Source organism: Rattus norvegicus, chromosome 10 (genome assembly GCF_036323735.1).
Source record: "Rattus norvegicus strain BN/NHsdMcwi chromosome 10, GRCr8, whole genome shotgun sequence".
Classification (NCBI taxonomy): Eukaryota; Metazoa; Chordata; class Mammalia; order Rodentia; family Muridae; genus Rattus; species Rattus norvegicus.
The window spans coordinates 69,875,087-69,894,230 of record NC_086028.1 but is presented as its reverse complement, the minus strand read 5'-3'; the positions used below and the strand labels follow the sequence as shown (position 1 = coordinate 69,894,230).

At 42.5% G+C, this 19,144-nt stretch overlaps 1 protein-coding gene across 2 annotated transcripts in view; it reads left to right on the top strand.

The window, feature by feature from the left end:
* Window positions 1–4,559: 4,559 nt before the first annotated feature.
* Aatf (apoptosis antagonizing transcription factor) overlaps window positions 4,560–19,144 on the top strand; it is a 93,170-nt gene continuing 78,585 nt past the window's right edge. The window contains exons 1-5 of one of the 2 annotated variants that reach the window (XM_039085037.2): window positions 4,560–4,819; window positions 5,807–5,995; window positions 6,479–6,568; window positions 7,368–7,583; window positions 7,963–8,100. In XM_039085037.2, the coding sequence (XP_038940965.1) occupies window positions 4,729–4,819; window positions 5,807–5,995; window positions 6,479–6,568; window positions 7,368–7,583; window positions 7,963–8,100 (724 nt within the window). In that variant the 5' untranslated portion in view covers window positions 4,560–4,728. The remainder of the gene's footprint in view (window positions 4,820–5,806; window positions 5,996–6,478; window positions 6,569–7,367; window positions 7,584–7,962; window positions 8,101–19,144) is intronic. The other variant, NM_053720.1, reaches the window with a different exon arrangement.

The following is a 19,144-nucleotide window of genomic DNA, read 5'->3' as shown; positions in this document are numbered from 1 at the left end:
AGGGTGTTGAATGGACCCTCAGAAGCCAGTAGGGAGGGAGGCTAGAGAGAGTGATCCATTTTCACCTTGACTCTAGTTGAAGTTCTTTCCCAAAGCCAGCCAAGCATTCTCTGGCTTCCTGCTGCTATTAAATACAGATTTGCATTCTCTGGGTTTAGCTGATATAGTTGCAGAGATATTTGCTGATAAGTTAATACAGAATTGGAAATAGGAATCAAATCCACGGCTTAAAAAAAAAAAACACCCAACAAAACAACTGGCGCGGGTCTCTGATTAGGGGAGAGAACCTGAACACCCCCACCCCATCTCCTCCCTACACTTGCAAAGCCAGGCTTGTGAGTGTCAGATACTTGTAAACACAGTTAGACCTAGTCTTTTACAGCTTCAATTCATTTTCCACAGCTAATCCTGCTTTCTAATTTGGTGGGTTGAAAGATAACCTAAAATGAATATAAACTATAACTAGGAATGAGATCCTTTAATCCTTTCCACAGAGCTGATATGAAATGTTATTTTATACTATTTGCTACATTTGAAGTTCCCCAGAAGGAAAACTATTTTGTCTGGCATAAGGTACACATTAAGTTTCTGTGGAAGATGACTAATAGAGAAATCAAAATGCAACTGGGAGTTGCCAATAGGTAGGGCCTGAGAATAGTTCTCTCATCCAAAGTTTCATTAGAAGTGGAAGACATGTGAATATTTTCTTCGGTGAAAATAATGTATGGGTGTTTGAGTGTTTTAATACCAGGGTCCCAGGGTTTTTTGTTTTGTTTTGTTTTGCTTTTTAAAAAAAAACAATATTGGCTGGATTTCAGTCTGGATTATTCCTTATTTTTTTTAAAAAAAATCAAACATTTTACATTAAGTTGTATGCAATTTCTAGCACTGTTTACTTACTTTGTTAAGACACAGCCAAGTTTATCTTTCTTGTAGGGAAGGCTTTAGAGTAAGCTATATTTCACTGCCCTCCTACAATGGCTTATCTAACTAACGACAGCCAGGGAGAAATCTGACAGTGCTCTTTCAGAAACAAAAATTTATGAAATACAAGGGAGAATTTGGAAACTCCTAGCCATGGCATAAAGCGCCTTTTCTTAATATGCAATAATGGGCTGTGTGTTTTTTCTTTTAGCATTTATATACATAGCTAACATCCATTATGGCCACCACTCTGGAACCCCCCCCCCCCTTAAAGGCATTCATTTGGCTGAACCTGTGCTCATCGGGAAGTGGCATTTTCCTATCAAGGGTGCTGAATTATTTAGCAGCTTTATTGTACTATCGGAGTATTTGATAAGAAACGCTTTAAGGGTTGGGCAGGCGGCATGGATTCAATTCTAACTCCGTGGTGGTGGCGGCGTGGTCTTTTCCCTCTGCTGAGTCCTTGTGAAATCCAGCGAATACAGAGACAGGTGGTAACGGATCAGCAGGGGCTGGGTCGTATTCACCTCTCCTGCGACCTCTGGCCCAGGGAACCTTTCCCTCCTTTCCCTCCTGGAGCTCCGGGGAGAGAATGACTGGAATAAGGGAAGCGTCTTTTGGTCCCCTGTCGCTCCCTCCTATCAGAGAGGGCAGCCTCCCCATAGCAGGATTTGGCAAGCACTTTTCTTTGCCCAAGCTATTATAAAGCCTCCACTTCTGTGCCTCCAGGCACTTGTAGTCAGGGTTCCAGCCACAGGAAGCTGCATCCAAGCTGAGGGTCGAAAAGCTCACCAACTCAACTTACCGCCCCCAGCCTCTACACCCCCCCCCCCCAGCAGCTTGTTTTGGTGCAAGGCCTCACAAGAAGGCAGATAAATTAGTGCAGACCCAGGACAAGTCCTGTCAGGGGCTGTTTAGGAAGACAGACAGGTCAGAACCAGGTTTCTCTAAACTCTGGAAACTAGCTGTTTCTGACCGTCTGAGGGAGGTCTATGGCTACTCCTGCCACTTGGCAGTTCAGGCAGCAGGTGGAAGGAGGTGAAACTTAAACTTCCGTCTTCTCCGCAGGGCAGACTGCTCACCTGTAGTCTCCTCTCTGCTCTGTCCACTTGCTTATCCTAGGACACTTAAAGGTTGACACTTCTTCAGGAAGCTAGATTGTCCTTTACCGTCCCCTCCCCACAGCCCACCCTCCAAATCCAACCCCACTCCACCCTAGTCTGGGGTCCTCCATCTGCCTTTCAAGAAACAAGAATGCAACTGGAGAAGGGGCTCCAGAGCATTAGTGGTCTCTCCCTTGCCCTATGCGTTACCTTCCCTTTATTTATTTATTTATTTATTTATTTATTTATTTATTTATTTGTTTGTTTGTTTGTTTGTTTGTTTTGTTTTTGTCCCCCCACCCCCACCCCGAGTTGAGGACCAAACCCAGGGCCTTGTGCTTGCTAGGCAAGTGCTCTACCACTGAGCCAAATCCCCAACCCTGCCTTCCCTTTATTGCATCTTAAACTTTACCAGTCTTTCTTCTTCACTCCCCTCCAGGAAGAAGATTCCTGGGGTAGGAAAGCCTGCAAAGCAATTGGGGGGGGGCTGGGGTATATATGTCAAGACTAAAATGCTACTGACTACTTCCTAAAAAACAAAATGGGCCCTAAGTCAGGAGCAGGCAAGAGAGGAGAGGGAGTGTTGGTAAGCAGGTTCTTGGCATCTTATACCGCTCAGCTCTGCCTCAAATAGGCCAATGTCCTGTACGCATAACAGCTTCAAGGTGGTCTCTGCCCTGCTTCCCCCTTTCCCCTTACCTTTAAGGGCAGGTTTCTAAGCACTCTTAGCACCTGAAATAGCAAGGAAGGAGGACCTGGGTGAATATAATTTACTAAATGTGGGGTGGAAGAACATTTTTGTTCTCTATCTATGCCCAAGGCAAAACTGCACCTCATAGAGAACTGAGGAGCACATTTTTTTGCTATGGAGGCTCTAATACAGGCACCACAATCACCCAGAATACCTTAAAAAAAAAAACAAAACTCTCTAAACTACTCTCAGCCATACATCGAATTTCTTCACCTGAGTCTCTGCCTAGTCTGACATTCTTTGCTTTCTATGTCTGAAAGGCTTTATTCTAAAACAGTCTCTCTCTCTCTCTCTCTCTCTCTCTCTCTCTCTCTCTCTCTCTCATAGCCTTGGTCATCTTCACTCAAGGGTCAGTTAGGACAGGAACATGGGACACGCCACACTAAAGTAGAAACCTCTTATTACCCGAATCTGAGGCTCTCTGAATTGTCTTCCAGTGGGTTTCACTGGGAAGCTACCAGTTGCCTACACTGCTGGCTTTGGGATCCAACTGGCCTGGAGTATACCTAAGAAATGGTACTGGCCTGGAGATTTAGAACTGGAAGAGTTCCTGCTTAGCATACACAACACTCTCCACCTTAGCTCTGAATAAACAGGGTGTAGTGGCAGGCACCTGCCCTCTAATCCCAGTAGAGGCAGGAGGATCAAGGAATTCAGGGTCATCTTCAACTACTTTAGTGTGCTGGAGGCTAGAGACTGTCTCAATATACAAACAGACATGGACACAGTGTCCATTAGTTAAGTAGTTTTTTGACTGAATTCTTTCGAGGCAGCATTCCTGTTTACAGTAGATTCTAGGTCTCCACGGAGGGAAGACCTCCAACAGATCAGTATAGACCACTTTACACTCAAATTTGTCATTCCTCCTTGCAGTTCATGTTTCCTGCCCTTCTAGGCTGGTCACTGCAGAGAGAGAATCTAACTTACACATCCTTTATTTCATCTAGCAGTGCCTAGCACAGTGAGCAGTCAAGGGATGCTCCATGAAGGCAAACGAATGCAAAGTGATTGCATTATCTTCATGTACCTGGATGCGATCAAATTTATCTCATTAAGGTCTTTGTATTTTGAGTCTAACCATCTAATACTAGAACTGAGGGAAGGATTTCTCTTCTCCATTGTTCACTCGTTTCTGTGGAGTCTGTCTGAGTCGTTCCATCTTTGAACAGAAAAGCTGTTAATATCAAGGAGTGTGTAGTAGAGTAATTCTAACCCCCCCCCCCCCGCACCCTACCCCCCACCCCCACTTGTGCTTGCCCAGGCAAGCGGGTACAAGAAGCTACAGAAAACAATCTTGATTTGTGGTCCAACCATCGCGATTCCTAATTATTTCTGTCAATAAAGATCGCACTTCGCCGCACCCTTACACACGTAGGCCGCTGAGATGGAAACTGTGCTTGGCCCCAAGCTCCACAACACTAAAAAAAGCCCTGTTTTGAGTCTCGGGTCTGTGCTTGCTCGAGTGTGTACCTGAGGTTCGAGAGGCTTATCCTTTACTCCTTTCACAAATCAGCCAGCCACCACGAGCCACAGCTACTTTACGCTTAATTCCTAAACCAACCTCGCACAAAGCTTGAGGCGTTATTTCGTGCTTAGGGGACCCTGGCAGCTCATAACACAATCAACATTTCTCGCTAGAAGCGGTCACGTGCCCTTGCGCGCTCCCGCGCTGCGCGCCCCTGAACTCTGGCGCACGCGCGTTAGGCTGCTAGCGACCCAGGGTTTCGGGCGCCTGCGTCTCCAGCCTAGCAGCCCAGTGGTGACGTGAGGCCACGCCCCTCCGGCGCGCGCCTCCCGGAAGTTGCCTACTGGGATTCTGAACGCTGCCTCCGCGAGGTCCCCGCTTGTACTTGCGGAGTAGAGTCGGGCTGTAGCACCGCTGACGGGAGTGTCGTGCCCGGGCTCGGCCTCCAGGTTCACGAGCGCAGTGCCGACAGTGACCTGGTGACCATGGCGGAGCTGCAGCCCCTGGCTCTGCAGCTGGAACAGTTGTTGAATCCAAGACCGCGTGAGGCGGATCCTGAGGCGGACCCGGAGGAGGGTGAGGCCTGACTCGGGCTGGCCACGTGCAGAGCTTTGGCCCGACTTAAAGTGGGCCCTAGCGGCCTGCTGGTGCTTGGACCATCTCTCCTTCCTTTAGCGCTGAAGAAAACTGTCTCTTGGGAGGGGAAGGTTGGCCTCTAGAGGGGTGGAGGGTGACATCTGTAAACGTGCATTCTAGACTTTGGGGTGGGCGGGGCACAAGGACTCTGGCAGGGAGTTGCTGTAGGGAGCCGACTGGCACTTATTTAGGAAGCCCTTTCTGGTATTACCTTCGAAAGGAGAAAGAAGCCTGATGAGTTTCAGGTTTTTCGTGTGTTTGAAACTGACTGCTTCTAAAAACTTGCTTCGAGAATGAAAAAGATTATCTGATGCTGTTGAACCGTGTTTATTTAGGACTTAAGACATTTGTCCACATTCTGATGACAGACTGATTCTCCATAAACCTATTCTGAGACTGGCTGGGAGTAATTGTGCTTTAGACGTGGGTCAGGGAGGTGAGGAAGACAACTGGATGTGTGTCATGATTATCTCTAGCACTCGATAACTGTCATATATTGAGGAAGAATTTAGGACCTTGGGCATGTAGCCGATATACTTGATGCACTGGATTTAACCTTCAGAACCTCTGAAAAATAAAAAAAAATAAAATAAAAAAATAAAACACCATGAAAAAGGAAGGAAGAATCAGACTAGATTTATAGCATCCAAGGCGTAAAAAGATGTCTACTAAGCAGGGAGTTAGCTTTCTGTTTAGAAACGGAAAGCAGCATGACAGCAGTCTCCCTAGGAACCAGAAGTAAACTCCCAATTCCAGTAAGTTAGCGGAGATGTGTATAGGGGACATGAATCAAGGGCTGGGGATGTAGCCCAGTAGTAAGAGTACTCACCTAGCACAAGAAGATGGGATGGGGGTTGAAATGGCTTAATTGGGTTCCTAGTAAAGTTTTTTCTAACCTAAGATTCTATTCTCCTCCCTCCTCAACAGCCACTAGAGCCAGAGTGATTGACAGGTTTGATGAAGGGGAAGAGGAAGAAGATGATCTGCCAGTGAGTAGTATTAGAAAGTTGGCACCGGTCTCCCTCTTGGACACCGACAAAAGGTATTCTGGCAAGACCACTTCTCGGAAAGCTTGGAAAGAAGACCATTGGGACCAGACTCTGCCAAGTTCATCGGGTGAGTAGACATATTCACCCCAAACTCTGGGCTTAGTTGTGTGTGGTTAAACTGTTTTGTTTCTGGAAGTCTCTGTGTCTCTACTTATTTTAGGAAAGACCATTGAGTTGGCACTAGGAAGGGCCTTAGGGGTCAGCGTTTCACTTTAAAAAGAATCCTAAAGCCCAGTTAAGCTTTTTATCTCATTTCATTTGACTTTGTTTCCCGTTAGCATTTTAGAGATGGTAGATGGTTCAGCTGAATAGAGCACAATAACATGTTTGCTTTTTCATATAAGATCCCATAGACTAGGGGTTGGGGATTTAGCTCAGTGGTAGAGCACTTGCCTAGGAAGCGCAAGGCCCTGGGTTCGGTTCCCAGCTCTGAAAAAAAGAAAAAAAAAAAAAAAAAAAAAAGAAGATCCCATAGACTAATTGAAATGAAAGATGTGGCCTGGTATGTTTCTCTAGGTAATCCCTTCTCCTTTTTTTCCTTATGATTTAGACAATGAAATACCTGATGAAGGAGGCTCTGAAGCTGGGGATTCAGAGGGCCTGGAGGAGCTCTCAGAAGATGTTGAGGAAGACTTGGAAGGTGAGAATGAGGATAGTTTTTATCTCAGAATTAGGGGAGACTGAAGCAGGGGGATCAGGAGTTCAAGGCCAGCCTGAGCTACACCTGACATCCTGTCTCAAAGGAACAAACAAATAAAAAGAAACCTAGAACTCAAAGTTACCAACTTCAGGTTAATGTCTCACCCTAAAATGAGGGGGAGAATGTGCAATGCATAACGGGTATTGGCAGGGCTCTGTGGTAAAAAAAGTTGACATGTGCGTGGTGCTTTTTATATTTTGACTTTTTGTTTTTCAGGTCTTGTATTGGTTTCCTGTGTGTTAGTTACTCATGAAACTGACCTCTTGTCATTGTAAATGAAAACATAATGCTTCCATCTTTCCTGAGAAAGAATCAGCTTATGGTTTTAAGCAGTAGTGCATTTCTCAAGGTGGAAGAAGTCTCTGGATATGGATACTGAGAGGACGCCATTATTTTAGGGAGGTCAGCGGAGCTTTGTTGAGGGTCCAGTGATAATGTCTGAGGAACTTCTTTCAGGTTATGATAAGTGCGATTCAGTCCCTGATGTAGTTCTAAGGCTTTGTCTTCAGAGTGTGTTTCAGGCTACCAGGACTCATGCTCTGTCTGTCTTTGTTTCCGTTAGCATTTTAGAGATGGCAGATGACGTGGTAGATATGTAGTAAGTGTGTTCAGCTGAATAGAGCACAATAACATGTTTGCTCTTCCATATAAGATCCCACAGACTAATTGAAATGAAAGACGTGGCCTGGTATGTTTCTTTAGGTAACTCCCTTACCCTTTTAAATCCCTTATGATTTAGACAATGAAATACCTGATGAAGGAGGCTCTGAAGATGGGGATTCAGAGGGCCTGGAGGAGGAGATCTCAGAAGATGTTGAGGAAGACTTAGAAGGTGAGGATGAGGAAGACAGAGAAGAGGACAGGAACAGTGAAGATGACGGCGTGGTGATGGCCTTCTCCGGTGTTAAAGTTTCTGAGGAAGTGGAAAAAGGAAGAGCTGTGAAGAACCAGATAGGTGCGTGTGTGCTTTTGCTGCTTGCTTGCTTTTCAGAGTTTCTGCATCCGTCTGCTCTTTAGTTGTGGTTGTTCTGTCTCTCCAGTGTCCGTCCAGTTAGTCTGTGACCAGAGGCCTGCATCCCAGTTCCTGTATAGCTGCTTAGCAGGTTCTGCACTAATCCTTGTGGGAGGTTGAAGAGGAGAGTGTTGTCTCCTCTTGTCAACGTTTCCTCTCTCATAGCAAGAGAGAGAGTTTATTTTCTAGAGCGAGGAATGTTTGTATAGCACGAAACTCATCGAGTATGCTGCTTAGAAATTGGTGTTCTTGTCCTTCAGAGCCCAGCCCAGAGAGACCTTCTGACCCTGACACGGGGTTTTCTTTTTACTTTTTTCTTCAGCGTTGTGGGACCAGCTCTTGGAAGGAAGGATCAAACTACAAAAAGCTCTCTTGACTACCAATCAATTGCCTCAACCAGATGTTTTCCCTGTCTTCAAGGACAAAGGTGGCCCAGAATTTGCCAGTGCTCTGAAAAATAGTAAGAATACTCATATCATTTTGGGGTATACTGGATTGGATGTAAAAAATAAAAACTTTTTTTTTTTTAATTTTAGGTATAGTATACTATAGAATATCGGTTTTAGTTCTTCGGTTACATTTGAGCTTATCTAAAAAGCTGAATTATCAACCCTTCTTCTAAAAATAGCAATATAACTTATTATCAGATGAAGACAACTGTAAAGTGTATTGGGCATATGAGCCATGTCTGTTTTATGATATCACTTGCCAGCCTTCTCTGGCTTTTTGAGTTAATTCTTAAAGTTTTATTGTTCTTTTTGATTTTTTTGAGACAGGGTTTCTCTGTGTAGCCATGGCAGGCCTGGAATTTGATCTGTGGACCAGGCATGCCTTGAACTCATATCTTCCTGCTCCTTGACTGGAGTGCTAGGATTAAAGGAGTATGCCACCACTCTGGATGAGTTACTTCTTAAAGTATTGGGAAACCTACAGATGTAGAACAAAAGGGAGTGAGAGATTGAGTAGTTAAACTCAGTCCTTATGCTGGTTGTAACAGATTCTTAAAGGATGCATTCCTCTGTCAGGAGGGCTTTGGAACAAGTTAAATGATGTTATTCCTATCTTTCCTTTGGATAACAAAGAGAAAAGAGACTGACTGCAGGGGAAGAATTATTTTGGAAGAGAATTATTGCGCTATAAACTCAAAGAATTCTAGAGAAAAAGAATCTAGAGGTTACTTGGTTCCTAATTCCTTCACTTTACAGATGAGAAAACCAGAGATAGTGGCTCACTCAAAGAGTTTGTTCATTAACAAAAGGTGTAAAACTCCAGCTTTTTTCCCCTTAAACCAGGAGTCCCCCTCACACTATGCTGTCTCCTGTGTATCCAGTGGCACCAGAGTACTGGGGCACAGGGAAATGTGAGTCTTGGGCAGCATGGCTACCCTAACTTGTATGCTGAGAAGTTGCTGTCCTGGTTATTTTGGAGACTAAGGCAGGAGTATCCTTTTAGCCTAGGATTTAAGGGCATGCTGAGCAACCCAAACAAAAACAAAACAAAAAGCCCCCATGAAACCCAAAATGTAACCTTTTATAGTAGGGAGTTCAATTTGGAACAGCATTGAGGACATCTGGTCTGGTATCGCTTTTAAATAGAATCATTTGAGCACAATTCAGGATGCATGTGCAACTTTGAGGATAGAAATTTCATTTCTCTTCCTTCCTTCCTTCCTTCCTTCCTTCCTTCCTTCCTTCCTTCCTTCCTTCCTTCCTTCCTTCCTTTCTTTCTTTCAGACAGGGTCTTACTATGTAGACCTGCCTGGCCTCACAGAGATCTACTTTCTATCTCCCCACTGCTAAGATTAAAAGGCACAGGCTACCACACCTGGCACAGCATTTCTTTTGTAGACTAAGCAGTTAGAAATGACTTTCTGTGGACAGTTTTTAGTTTTGTGGTCTGTCATATTCATACTTGAAATTTGTTTTCTGTGAAATCTGGGCAGCCTTTTCAGGATCAGAGTGTGTATTGTGAGACTGATCTCTCCTGACTTCTTTTTTTCCTCCCTAAATACATGATATAATTTTTTTTTTTAGGTTTCTGGAGTACTTCTTGGCTATTTTTAGTGTCCTAGTATCCTCATTTCTGAGATGCCTTTGGATGAACTCTAAGCTGCTCTAGAGCAAATGTTTTAAACATTTTATAGTAAGAGCTTTAACATTTTGTTACTTATTAGTCTTCTTTCCTGAATCTTTATGAATATTCACTAAAATACAGGTATTTCTGGATTAGCATTGCATACTCGATTTCTTTATCTTTATCTTCGAGTAGCTTGCATGTTACTTTAATTCTGCTTTGTGACACTTCTGGCCTTTCTAATTCTTTGCACTTACCCAGTTGCCTTGTCCTGGTGAGCATCTATCACTCTTAAGTCTGTTAGTCTGGCACATGTAGGTTGTAGTAGAAGAGAGAAGGACGGACAGAGTGTTGTTTGCTACTACATTCCGAGAGGATGGGGTGGGGGGCTCTAATAACCAGACTTTCCATGCAACTGAAGGGTAGGGGGGATCTAATAACCAGACTTTCCATGCAACTGAAGGGTGGGGGGGATCTAATAACCACACTTTCCATGCAACTGAAGGGTGGGGGGGATCTAATAACCAGACTTTCCATGCAACTGAAGGGTGGGGGGGATCTAATAACCACACTTTCCATGCAACTGAAGGGTGGGGGGATCTAATAACCACACTTTCCATGCAACTGAAGGGTGGGGGGGATCTAATAACCACACTTTCCATGCAACTGAAGGGTGGGGGGGATCTAATAACCAGACTTTCCATGCAACTGAAGGGTGGGGGGATCTAATAACCAGACTTTCCATGCAACTGAAGGGTGGGGGGGATCTAATAACCAGACTTTCCATGCAACTGAAGGGTGGGGGGATCTAATAACCACACTTTCCATGCAACTGAAGGGTGGGGGGATCTAATAACCACACTTTCCATGCAACTGAAGGGTGGGGGGGATCTAATAACCACACTTTCCATGCAACTGAAGGGTGGGGGGATCTAATAACCAGACTTTCCATGCAACTGAAGGGTGGGGGGGATCTAATAACCAGACTTTCCATGCAACTGAAGGGTGGGGGGGATCTAATAACCAGACTTTCCATGCAACTGAAGGGTGGGGGGATCTAATAACCACACTTTCCATGCAACTGAAGGGTGGGGGGGATCTAATAACCACACTTTCCATGCAACTGAAGGGTGGGGGGGATCTAATAACCAGACTTTCCATGCAACTGAAGGGTGGGGGGATCTAATAACCAGACTTTCCATGCAACTGAAGGGTGGGGGGATCTAATAACCAGACTTTCCATGCAACTGAAGGGTGGGGGGATCTAATAACCACACTTTCCATGCAACTGAAGGCGGCTGCTTCTTGTTTGCCTCCATCTTATGACGTGAGACTTAATATGTTACATACACGCCTGTCTGGATGTTTTTCAACACTATCGGGGCATATTCTTGGTAACTAGTGTAAATAGTTAGTATGAAACAGGCCAAATCTATACCAATTCACTTTGCTTTTGATTCAGTAGGTTTTTGTTTGTTTTTCTGAGACAAAGTCTTCTGTCTGGCTCAGGTGCTGTGTAAATCAGTCTGGTTCAAACTTAGACCTACCTGCCCTTGCATCCAGACTTGGGATTAAAGGTATGCTTAGTCAGAACAGTTATAGTTAGATTTCCAGGGTTTGTTGTTCAGTTTTAGACAGTTCTCATGTACCTTAACCTGGCTTTGGACTAGCTGTGTAGTAGAAGATAACCCTGAACTCCTAATTCTCTTGCTTCCACCAGCGTTAAATAATGCTGGATTATTTACCTTTTTATTTATTTATTTATTTAGAGACAGTGTCTCATGTATTCATGTTGTCCTCTACTTTGCTGTGTAGTTAAGGATGGCCTTGGACTTCTGATCTTCCTGCCTCCTTCTCTAGTGCTAGGGGTAGAGTCATGTGTGCTGCCATGTCTAGAGTACAAGTACCCTAACACCCTGCCTGGTTAGACACTATCTCAGCAGTTGATTAACTCTATGGTCTTAGGCAGGTTACTTCACAGTAAGATAGGACTAATATGGTTGTGAGAATTAAAGGCCACAATCAATGTAAAACATTGTAGTTACACAGTGTCTGGCATACATTCTTCCGTAAGAACTAGGTACCAGAGTTATCTTTTTCTGTTGATAGACATTTGGCAATGTTCAACTATGTGAACATGTATTTTTACCATCTTCTTTTTTTTTTAAGATTTATTATTTTTCTATTTTATATGAATACACTGTAGCTGTCTTCAGACACACCAGAAGAGGGCATTGGATCCTATTACAGATGGTTGTGAGCCACCATGTGGTTGCTGGGAATTGATCTCAGGACCTCTGGAAGAGCAGTCAGTGCTCTTAACCGCTGAGCCATCTCTCCAGCCCCTACCATCTTCTTACTAGTATTTAGAATCCCTGTGTAGTTTAATCTAATTATCGTCTAGTGTTATAGTCTACTAATACTTGTAAAACCTACCTCTTATGATGCTATAGAAAGGTAGGTTGATAGTGATTTCCTTATTGCAGAAGCATTTAGCAAAGTATTTTCCTTTTTAATATTGGTTATTAGTGTGTGTGTGTGTGTGTGTGTGTGTGTGTGTGTGTGTGTGTGTAAAAACATGCAAGCTGGAGCAAACAAGCACAAGTGTGTACATTAGACATCCCAAGATGGAAGTCAGAGAATTTTGTGGGGTTCCTTGTCTCTTACCTTAATGTGGGTTCTAAGAATAGATTTTAGCTCATTAGACTTGAAATGAAAGTACTTTTACCTGCTGTTCCATCTCACTGGTCCAACCTTGAATATGTTTTTGGGGTTTTGGTGACCCCAAGTACACTGTTTGAGTTCTCCTACCTGTCTGATCTCTTCATAAGTTCTTTAAATATATATATGATTTTTAATTTTTTAAAGAGATTTATTTACTATGTATACAGTGTTCTGTCTGCATGTATGCCTACAGGCCAGAAGAGGGCAACAGACCCCCCCCCCCCCCCCCCCATATAGATGGTTGTGAGCCACCATGTGGTTGCTGGGAATTGAGCTCAGGACCTCTGGAAGAGCAGCCAGTGCTCTTAACCTCTGAGCCATCTCTCAAGCCTTGATTTTTGATTTTTTTTTCTTTTTTCTTTTTTTTCGGAGCTGGGGACTGAACCCAGGGCCTTGCGCTTGCTAGGCAAGCGCTCTACCACTGAGCTAAATCCCCAACCCCTTGATTTTTAATTTTTAAAATTATGAGTATATATGTGCACTTGTGCACATGAATGCAGGTACCTCTGGGGGCCAGAAGAGGGCATCAGATCCCCTGGCTGGACTGATAGGCAGTTGTGAGCCATCTGGCTTGGGTGCTGGGAACTGAACTCCAATCCTATAGGAGTGGTAAGCACTGTTTATTTACCTCTCCAGCCCTTCAAGCTCTTCTCTCTGGCAGTGTAAACTGCAGTGAATACAGGATTCTGTTCTTAGGTTGTGTATTTTCAGTATATTTTCCTTGCACTATCATTTACTCTCAGGGTCTTCCTGATAACTTTTAAATAGACGTAATAGCCATATTTTAGCACTGTAGATCCCTAGAACCAAGTCTGTACTTTCAGCACTTCAAAATTGACTTTTCAGAAATGTGAGGAATATTTCCTCGCTCTTAGTCTCCAGGCCCCTTGCTGTTGTATATTGGCAGTTATATCTCTTGAACTGTGAAGTGATTTCCTAGTAGCTGTGTAAGATTAAGCTGTAGAGTAACTGTAACAAAATTCAGGGACACTCTTCACACAAGCTACTTCTCCAAAGATATTAGCTTTCCCCCTTTGACTTTCATTTAACCAGTCTTAAAACATCAGGAATTAGGGCTTTCCTGTTGGTGACAGTGTTGTGTAAGAAAAAGGCAGGTTATTTAAGAACATGCCAGATAAGTTATATATACTACATTATATACATAGCCTATATTAAAGTAGGAAGGTGAACACAATGAACCCCCACTTAATATCACTAATTTAAATGCTTAACTCATGTTAATCTTACTGCATCTTTTTTAAAATATTTATTTATTTTATGTGTAAGTACACTATCACTGTCTTCAGACACAGCAGAAGAGGGCACCAGATCTCATTACAGATGGTTGTGAGCCACCATGTGGTTGCTGGGATTTGAACTCAGTACCTCGGGAAGAGCAGTCAGTGCTCTTAACCTCTGAGCCATCTCTCCAGCCCCCACTGCATCTTTCTTTATGCTGGCAACTTCTCTCTTCTGCACCATTATGAAGTAAATAATATATGCACTTTGATCTTTTTTATTAAGTTTTTCAGCATGCATTGCTAAAAAATAAGGTATTAATTCTTTTTAAAGATTTATTCATTTTATGTGTGTTTTGCCTGCATGTATTTATGTGCACCTCATACATTCTTGGTGCCTTTGGAAGCAAGAAAAGGACATTGAATTTCCTGGAATTGGATTTATGCGTGGTTGTGAACTACTTTGGGGGTGCTGGGAGTCAAACCTAGGTCCTCTGCAAGAGCAACATGTGTCTTAACTGCTGAACTGATGCTTCTCCAGCTCTAAACATTTTACTAGCTGGATGTGGCCCCTCCTTTTAAACATAGTGGATCTCTGAGTTCTAGGTTAGCCTGGTCTATATAGTAAGTTCCAGGATAGTCAGGCCTAATTACTGAGACTCTGTCTCAGAAAAGAAAAAAATCTTATAATCATTGTTCCACATAAAAATATTAGCAAGTTAGTTAATAGTGCTAGGAAATGAACCCAGGGCCTTGTGCATGCTAACAAGTTCTCTGCTTTAGCTGGGCAGTTAATTTTTCATAAGAATTGCTGGTGTGGACAGATGGGAGAATTGAGAGCTTTTCTGTAACAGGCAGTCTGTTGTCTTCCCAGAGTTTGCTGTACAGCTTTAAATGAAGTGATAATAGGAAAGCTAAACTTTAACCATAGTAAGTTGACCTTTCAGTTAAATGCATGTTATTAATGTGTTTAATGAGATGCATTACAAACTGCAGTGAGTACCATGTTTCATTACAGGTCTAAAATGCAATATCATTAAAGACCTTTAATAGAAACAATGGTTGACATTTTGATATTTCCCATAAGCAAAACACCCAGGAACACAGTATAATGTACATAAATGTAGGGGAAGTTCGAATTTTTTCACTTGCCTAAGAGTTTAAAACAAATTCTACTGTTAGTAACGTGTTTTCTTTGCTCCCTTCATTTTCCCGTTTCTGATTTATGTTCACCTCATTGTTCTGTGGCCCTTTTCTCAAGACCTGCAATGATTTCAACTTGATTCGATTTATTGTTGTTTTAGGCCTCACTCTGTAGCCCTAGCTGTTTTGCTATGTATATCAGTCTGGCCCTGAGCTAAAACCATATCCCTGCCTCTGCCTCCTGGGTGCTGGGATTAAAGGCGTGAATCACCACATCCTACTGAATAGCATGGCAGTTCGTGTTTGTTTTTAATTTAAATATCTTTTTTAAATTTTATTTTTATTTTATGTCTATGAGTATGCAGGCCCTTGTGTGTAGTGCCTACAGGGATCAGAAGAGGATGTTGAATCTTCTAGAACTAGAGTTACAGATGGTTGTGAGCCAGGATATGAGTGCTAGAAACTGAACCCTGGTCCTCTGAAAGAAAAACAAGTGTTCTTATGGAGGAACAGCCTCGGCCTCATAGACTAACACACTTACTACTAATATGACCTCGGCACTTAGAGAACGGCATTTTCTTGGGGCTGCAGGTACAGGTGCTTGCTTGCCACCTCACTTTCCAACCTGAAGTCAGTCCCTGGAGCAGATAGGGTGGAGAGAACTGATTCCCTCAAGTTGTCCTTTTTTTTTTTTTTTTTTTTTTTTGCTTCAGATAAATTTTTATTCCTTGTACCATGTTATAGCACAACATGCATCTTGGAGAGATAACAACATAAACAACGGTATCAATAAATAGCTTATTATCCCTTTTCAACTTCACACTATACATAAACACTTTCTCAAGGAGGTTCCAGAGTCTTGACATGTGTTTGCTTTCCACTGGCCATTTGCCTTAGTTGTAGAAAATCTTCACTTGTAACAGAAGTGTATAAAACAGGTAACAAACTACCAATCAGGGCAACTAGGCAGACTGACAGACTAGGCAGGTCAAATACCCTGATCCAACGTAAGGTCTAAGTTGAGTCACCACAGCACATCCGCCAGTCAACGGTTCATGTTAAGTCTTTTAGGAAAGGCCATTGGTTTTAGAATTAGGTTCTCTGAGATTAGAATCTGAGTACTTTTCAAGTTGTCCTCTTGACTTTTATCTGCATGCTGTAGCATACATGTACCACCTCAACAATAATAAATGTTAACAACTTTTAATTAAAAAATGAAGTTTTCAAATTTAAATAAATCATGGGAAGTAATGGGCTTGTATTAAGCAGTATTTTTAAGAGTTTTGTTTACTATATTTTAGCTTTAGTTTTTTAGGACAGAGTTTCTTTGGGTAGTCCTGACTGTTCTGAAAGACCAGGCTGTCTTATAGTCCACACTAGCCTGGAACTCAAAGAACTGCCTAAGTCTGCCACCTGAATATGACGTTAAAGACATGTGCCATCACCACCTAGTGAGTTCTGTTTATTTTTAAGTAGACAATGCATTCAAATAGTTTAAAAGATGGTAAGGAAAACTGGCATGGTGGTGCCTGCTTTTAATCCAATACTCAAGATGTATGTATTTCTTGCAGATTCATGAATTTTAGGCTAGCCTGATCTATAGATGAAGTTACAGGACAGCCAGGGTTGTCCTTAAAAACAACACCCAAACCAAAATGATAAGGACTATACTCTGAAACTCTGTACTATTGTCAATAACACAGACCCTTCTCTCCTTCCTCCCTCTTTTCTTATTTTTAATGGTAAAATTTTATTGAAATCTTATATTTCAGACAAAACCTTGAAGTGACTAATATAAAACTGATAGTTTAATGGAAATATTTGTCTATTATATAAACAACAATGAGTGCAAAGGCTTCCCTATGAGTATTATTGTTATTATTTTATGAAACAGACTCTCATATCTTTGTCAAACTCATTATCTCTATGTAGCCAAGGCTGGCCTTGAATTCCTGATCCTCTTTCTGCTTCCCAAATTCTGAGATTACAGGTGTGTGCCACTAAAGCCCAGTTGGCTCCATTAAGTGTATTTTTACCCCCTTTCCTTTCTGCTCTCCATTCTGTGTGTGTGTGTGTGTGTGTGTGTGTGTGTGTGTGTGTCTGATCCTGGTTTTTACATAGGTGTTAGGAATACACACTCCAATCCTCATGCTTGTACTATATGCACTTAAGTCTTCTTTGTTTTGTTTTTCTTTTTTTTTTTTTTTTTTTGGTTCTTTTTTTTTTTTTTTTTTTGGTTCTTTTTTTTTTTTTTTTTTTCGGAGCTGGGGACCGAACCCAGGGCCTTGCGCTTCCTAGGCAAGCGCTCTACCACTGAGCTAAATCCCCAGCCCCTGTTTTGTTTTTCTTTAGACAGAGTTGCTATGTAGCCCTGGCTGGTCTGGAATTACTGTATAGACTAGGCTGGTTTTGAACTATTAGTGATCCTCTAGCTTCTGCCTCCAAAGTGCTAGCATAACCAGTCTGTACCACCATGTCCAGCTTTGGCTCTACCATTGAGTAAAGTTTATAAAGAACCAGACCAAGGATGAGAGACTAGGACATTTACGATAGCAGATACTTTTCTCTTAACCATTTGGTATAGGTATTATACCCATCACATTGTGTATATATAGCAAGCCCTCTATCGCTGACTACATTTCTAGCTCTCCTCTTCCTCTACTTCTTTCTCTTTTTTTTTATGTAGTTTATGTACGTTTTGCCTCCATTTATGTCTGTCAGCACACAGAGCATCAGATCCCAAGCGACTATAGTGAGCCACCATATGGGTACTGGGAATTGAACTCACGACCTCTGGAGGAATAGCTCTTAACCTCTGGGCCATTTTTCTATCCTCTCTCTCTCTCCCACTCTCTTCTTCCCTCCCTCCCCCCTCCCTCCTCCCTCCGTCTTTCCTTTCCTCCCTCCGTTTTTTCTTTCCTCCCTCCGTCTTTCCTTTCCTCCCTCCCTCCCCCCTCTCTCTTCAGGGATTCTCTGTGTAGTCTGGCTGTCCTAGAACTCACTAGATAGAACAGGCTGGCCTGAAACTCAAAGATCTGCCTGCCTCTGCCTTAGATAAAAGGCAGGCACCATCATCTCCTTTCACCTCTCTTTCTTTCTTTTGTTCTTCTTTTTTCCCTTTTGGTTTTTTGAGATTGGGTTTCTCTATATATCCCCAGTTTTTCTAGAACTTGCCCTGTATACCAGATCCCATCTTAATGGGACAGAGTTTCTCTGTAGCCTTGACTGGACCTTGCTCTGTGGACCAGGTTGGCTTTATAACTCAGAGGTCTACCTGCCACTGCTGGGGTTAAGGGCCTGTGCCACCATGCCTTGGCCCACAATAAGAGATTTTAAATTTGTAATGAGTAGGCTGGGGGTTTTAGCATTCAAAATCTTCTTTCTTTTCCCTTCCCCTACTGTCTACAGGGTCTTGCATAGCCAGGCTATCCTCAAACTCTGTTTATAGCTGACAGTAACTTTGACAATCACTTAAAATTCATAAAAGACAAGAGAATATTTTTTACAAATAACAAATGAACATATGTCTCAGATCTTATATTAAAATCAGTTCAAGCTAGTTTATAATAACTTACGTATAAAACATAAAACTATAAAGTGTTTTCAAGACCACAATCTTCATGACCTTGGGTTAGCCAGTGATTTCTTAGACACCATAACACAAAATCAGTCTATGGGGCTAGAGAGACGGCTCAGTGGTTAAGAGCACTGAATGCTCTTTTAGAGGATTAAGGTTCAGTTCCCAGAGTCTGTATATAGTAAACCTTTGTAACTCCAGTCCCAGGGTGGATCTGGTGCCCCTTTCTGGCCTTTGCTGGAGTTGCAAGCTTGTGGTACACAGACATACATGCAGGTAAAACACCAAAGCAAAGTCTAAATAAAAACAAATAATTAAGACAAAAAGGTAAAGCCCAAAGAAGAAATTAGTGATTGTGCTGTCTGCATCAGAACCTTGTGTTCTGTGTTAACAGTGAAAAAGCAAGGTACAGATAGGAGGAAAGGCTTGCAAATCATGTTCCAGTCAAAAACATGCCTTTAGAATATGTAAGGATTCTCAAAACACAAGATGAAATTACTCATTTAAAACATGCACAGGTGCCAGCAATTTGGCTCAGAGGGTAAAGATGTCTGTCACCAACGCTGAAGGCATGCATTCAGTTCCCTGGGATCCAGTGCTGGAAGGAGATAACTTACTCCTGAAAGTTTTCCCTGACCTTCACACATGCACATGTATACACAAAGCAATAATGTAAAAAAATAAATAAAAATAAAGACACAGAAAAGGATTGGACAGAACCCTTACCAGAGAAAATGTATTATGGCAAA